This window comes from Propithecus coquereli, unplaced genomic scaffold, assembly GCF_000956105.1.
Source record: "Propithecus coquereli isolate 6110/MARCELLA unplaced genomic scaffold, Pcoq_1.0 Scaffold199, whole genome shotgun sequence".
Taxonomy (NCBI): Eukaryota; Metazoa; Chordata; class Mammalia; order Primates; family Indriidae; genus Propithecus; species Propithecus coquereli.
In genome coordinates, this window is record NW_012144855.1 from 2,962,890 (window position 1) to 2,968,766 (window position 5,877).

Here is a 5,877-nt window from a genome sequence, read left to right on the forward strand (position 1 = left end):
GGGGATTAAAGAATTGTTAAAACAAATACATGTAAATGGTTTACATATTCAGGGTCCTCTTTAATCATCATTTCTTTTTGCTGTTGCAGTGATTTGCTGTCCTCTGAATATATAGAGAGACATATTGAACATGGAGGCAAGACTGTGGAAGTTAAAGTAAGTGAAATTTTCCTACCTTTGGGGGAAATTTGATTGAGAATCTTTTAAGTACCACTGATTATGATTTTAATTTTCAGTGATACTTCTAATGTACAGTTTTGAGGGTTTTAAAAGAATATTTTATAATTTAATATGAAAGTTTATCACATACTTGTGAAAAATAAACTTTTAGTTACTAGAAAAAGAATTTTTAGTGTCCTGTAGGAATTGTTGGACTTACGTTTTACAGGATTGATATAGCTTCAAATAGTTCTTTTTAGATTACATCACAGAAAATAGTTTCTGAAATTTGCCTTTAAGGTTAGCACTAAGAACCAAGAGGTGAAATCTTGTGTCCAGGATAGGTGTGTGACTTTGCAGTCAGTTGTGAAAGACTTTCCCCTGGTAAAATGTAAAATTATTAGATCTACAGGGAAATCTCAGGGATTTTAAAATACCTACAGATAGGCTGGGTGCAGTGGTTTACACTTGTAATCCCAGCACTTTGGGAGGCTCACTTGAGACCAGGAGTTCGAGACAAGCCTAGGCCACATAGCAAGCCAAAAAATTAAAAAAAAAAAAAAAAAATTATCTGGGCGCAGTGGCATGCACCTGTAGTAACGAGGGAAGCTGAAGTGGGAGGATCATTTGAGCCAAGGAGTTCAAGGCTGCAGTGAGCTATGATTGCGCTGCTGCACTCCAGCCTAGGCAACAGAGTGAGACCCTGTCCCCAAAAAACAAAACAAAAACCTAGAGACAGAAATCTCTGGATACTGGTTATGACAGGTAAACTCTGAAAATATTAACACGAATAAAAGCCTCCTCCAGCTATAGACATAAGAATGTGTGTTTTTTCCCAGTCTACTGATGATGTAATCTGAGAGCATATAAGATTAAAAGCCACCCAAGTATAAGGGCTTCTTGTTGATCAATGTTTAGTGTAGTGAGTTTTGGCCAAGCATTTAAATTTTCTTCTGAACAGTGTTCAGACTATCTATTCTACCTTATCTGAATTATAATGCCATTTTTTCTTATTTATTTCCTTTTTTTTTTGATTACAAATTTGATACATGCTCATTTTAGAAAACTTGTAAACAGAAAAGTATAACAAAAGAGGAACAATTATCCTTAAACTCATCACTGAGAGTTAAACTTTGTTTTCATTTGGTTGTATTCCTTTTAGTGTTTTTTATCATGCATATATTCATATATATATATTTTTATGTAGTATCATATCTACAAAATTGTATCTTGTTTTTTAGTAAAACTATCATATTGTAAACATTTTCCTGAGTTATTTTTCCATAAAGCCTATATTCGTTGTTTTCCTACTTACCTGTATTACTATAATAAAGTTTTTTATTCAAAGCTAAATTCTATCAATAACCAAAATAAATTACATTGTCCCCATTCAAATGACAACCTAAAGAGAATTGGGCTTTTGAATTATATATATAAATTAAAAAAGAAAACTTTTTAATACAGAAAATTTCAGACATGTATAGAACTAAAAATAATACTGTAATAAACCCCATCATACCCATCATCCAGCACTGACAGTTATCAACATTTTGATGATCTTTTCTTTCTCTTTACGTGTGTGTGTGTGTTTATGTGTGTGTGGTATTTTAAAGCAAATCCCAGATGTTAGGATGTTTTTCCAATAAACACATCTCTGTATATCTATACATCTCTCATTGATAGAGACTTAAAATGTATTAATTTTTATAAGAGATCTAGATATAAAAATTTTCCAGTTCCTTCAGAAAGTTATTCTAAACTTAAGACTAATTGGTTGATTGATTTGTTACTACCTTCCTGAAAAAAGGATATCAGGATCCTTCTAGCTATGACAGAGGAGGATGGAGTCATTTTGCTTATAGTTGGGAAAAAAATTACCTAGATTTAGAATTTCCAGCTCCTTTTATTCTCATCTCTGTTTATTTGGCTTCACTTCTCTGTTTTGTATGATAATGTTTTTCTGAATACAGAGTATCTCTTACTCCGTTGTTAAAGAAGAAAAGAAATAGGCAGCTCACTGTCTGTTTCCATCTGTGTCTGTCAGTGGAATGATGGAATGCAAATACGAGTGTGGAGGGTGGATCAAGCAAACAGCTATCTGCTGTCTCTATAGTAACATCCCTTTTCAGAAAACTTGTACTTAATCAGCAAAGTGTACTCCACTCTGAGATTGTTATGCTCTGTAGGTATATATAGAACACACAAAGCAGTGACTGCCACACAATCTTTGCTGATTTTCCAACCTGAGACTTGCATTTCCTTGTTGATGGTTTTCCTAACTCCTAAGCCTATCAAACTAGGATAATGATAAATACAGATTTCATTCAAACTCTAGGGCCAGAGGACATTTCTTTCTACCTTTAAGAAAACCACTTTGATCTCAACTATCACCTCCTTTTTGTTTCAGTCCATTTAACAATCTAGCTCAAAATTCCCCTCTGAGTTTTTTCCAGAAACTACATTGAAGTGCTGAATCTCGCCCATTAATCCAAAGTTGGTAGCCAATTATTTCCTGCCAGTTCCCTCTTGTCTTGCCCTCTGTGCTTAGCTCTTTGGAATGTTTCTTTTTACGTGAAATCTGATAGTATTCTCCTTTCTTTTTCTCCTTTCTTTATTAATGACTCAGAATTTTCTTAAGCCTTTTTCACTATTACATTATGAATCAAATACAATTATAGTATTTCATATTTTTCCTTTTCCTTTCCTCCACTACCTTTTAAAAAAGAAACCCTAAAAGATACAAAGATATATTAACGTATATCTTTTAGTTTGTTAGGGCTGCCATAACAAAGTACCACAGACTGGGTCGCTGCCTTAAACAACAGAAATTTATTTTCTCACAATTCTGGAGGCTAGGTCAAGATCGAGATGTTGAAAGGGTTGGTTTCTTCTGAGGTCTGGCTCCTTGGTTTGTACATGGTTTTTTTCCTATCTTGACATGTTCTTCCCTCTGTGCATACCTGTGTCCTAATCATCTCTTCTTGTAAGAACACCGTTCATATTAGATTAGGGGCCACCCTAATGACCTTTTAACTTACCTATTTAGAAATCCTATCTTCAAATACAGTTACATTTCAAGGTACTGGGAGTTAGGAGTTTAACATATGCATTTTGGGGCAAAACAGTCCAGCCAATAACACCTTCCTTAAGAGCCCTGTAAGGTTTTTTTGTTTTTTCTTAAAGTTGTCTTTTCTCTTGGGACAGAAGTGAACAAAAAAGTATATGAAATCACATCTAAACTCTAAAAATTACTTTTTTTGTGTCAGTTGGTACAAACATGGTCATATATATCTTAAGGATGAAAAATTAAAATCATTATGCCACATTTAACAATCGCTAACAATTGGTTAATCCATAAATGGTTCTTCCCAGGTGTCATTTAACTTTTTATTTGTGAAAATTCAGGTGTAATGCATTTGATTTAAGGGTGTGAGTGAGAATGTGGGAAAAAGGAATACATTTGCAGGAAAAAAAAATGTTAAATAGCTGCTTTGGTGAATCTTTTAGATTGCGATTTTATTTTTAAAACCTTTTAAATTGTAAAATAGACCATAGACATGAAACTCACATAAAACAATGTATGGGTTGATGAAATATTACTAACGGTGAACACTCTCATTACCCCCATTCGGTTCAAGAAATAGAGCTTGGCCAGCTCTTCCATTTGCTGCTTCCCAAGCCCAAGCCCCTCCCTCCTCTTTTTGTAAGATTTATACTCTCCTGAGTCTTATGGTAATCCCTTCCTTAATTTGTTTATAGTTTTATCACCAGAGCATGTACCCTTATAGTTTTGTTTTACCTGTAGGTTTTAAAAATTGTCTTTTTCTTTTGTTCCGCTTTGCAATTTATTTGTTGAAGAAACCAGATTGTTTATCCTATGCAGTTCCCTATAATCTGGATTTTGATGTTGACTGCACTTTTGTATTTCGAGTAAAAACAAATATATTAGTGATTGTTCCCTAGCATAAAAATTGGTATTATCTACAGGGACATTATATATCTCATTCAAGTCAGTTTTACCCTATTCAGATAAATGTGCATAATACTGATTTTAAAGTTCTATTAAAAGTTTTTTTTAAACCTTTTTTTCAAAGAATATGAAGATAAAGTCTTTATGTAGGGAAACAGAGACATACTCTTTGTTCCCTTAGTAAGATATATTAATCTCATCTTTCACTTACATTAATTTTCAATTCATTTAAAAATGAAATTCTAAATTTACCCCTCTGTTTAGGGAGAACTTTTATGTGTTTCACATGGAATTTAAAAATAATTTCAGATCTAAACCTCAATTAATCAGAATACCTTGGGAATGCAATTTTTAATTTTGGTTGTGGAGGACTATGGCTCTGGATTCAGACAAAGGAAACTGGAATTGATGAATAATGTCAACAGAGACTAAACCATGCAGTTTGCTATTTTATAGTTAGCTGGTTTTTTTTGTCTTGAACCTGAAAGCTGCCAGTATTCTGGTTAATTGAAATTCCAGTTAGATAAGCTTTAGTTAATCAGTATTATAATAATAGTAATAACTAACATTTATTACTAATATTAGTAATAACCAACATTCATTGCATGATATGATAGGGACATGAATTTATATGTACTGTTGAATTCTCAGAGCAGCGTGTGACTATAACTATTATTCTACTTAATAGAAACTGAGGCATAAAGAGGTCACCTAACTTGCTGAAAGTAACGCAGTAAGGAGTACTGCAGCTGCAGTTTGAATCTAGATTATCTAATTCCAGAGCTGACTCTTGTACCATATTATCTACCATAAATTATAAATTATGTAAAATAAGATAGGCATAAAAATTGAAATATAGTTTATTTATACTTACTGTATACATATCTAATTCATTTTGGAAGTACCTAACAATTTCTCCTTTATAGTCTTTAGTCCTTAAACTGAAATGGTGGTCTACATGAAGATCCTTTAGGTGTTTCGAATTTGGTTATGCATTTGGGTAGTTTTTCTGTAGTATCAGTTGCCTTGGGCAAAAGTGGTAAAGACATATTCCAGTCCAAAGCCTGTTTTATTTTTCTTTGAATGAACATCTCAGAAATTTAGCTCTGGTGTAAGTTTGCACTAAAAGAGGAATGGTAAAACCTTCACACATGTAAGGAACATGTATAGATGGAGAAGGGAACAGATTTACTTGGGATCAAATAGTAAAAATAGACGTCTTTGTAGAGATGTGATTTATTATATCACCAATGAAAGATCATGACCAGTCAGCAATAGTTCTGATAGTATTTTTTTTGTTAAATTGTTGGATCTCTTATTATAATAATTAGAAGTAATGGCTACTTATTATCTATTTTTATTATCTCAAATTATTTCTAAACCACTGTATTAGAGCATTCCCAATTTGTAGGGTCCTAATCCTTAAGGATGAGTGTGTACAAAGATATATTATACAGTACTGAATTTTGACTGGCAATTAACTGGTGACTGCCTATCATTTGAATTGAGTACACTCAAAAATCACCGTCTCAAAGTCTGATTATGTTCATAGTGGCAGTAAGAAGTTGGATAAGAAAGCAAGGGAATGTGGGTCAAGGTTGCAGTCTGGAAATGGTTATAGAAGTTAGAGAGTGCTGTGTGTTGGGGAGCAGGTGTCAGAGGAGAAAGTGTCTATTTTAAGGTGGGAGAAGTTATTGTGACTCTAGGGAAACTTTTACTCTGTTGGAATGGTAGTGTAATTTACATTT

At 33.1% G+C, this 5,877-nt stretch overlaps 1 protein-coding gene across 1 annotated transcript in view; it reads left to right on the plus strand.

The window, feature by feature from the left end:
* The window catches only part of ADAM22 (ADAM metallopeptidase domain 22), a 241,994-nt gene that overhangs the window by 128,927 nt on the left and 107,190 nt on the right, over window positions 1-5,877 (plus strand). The window contains exon 4 of the mRNA XM_012643499.1: window positions 90-156. Coding sequence (XP_012498953.1) covers window positions 90-156 — 67 coding nt within the window. The remainder of the gene's footprint in view (window positions 1-89; window positions 157-5,877) is intronic.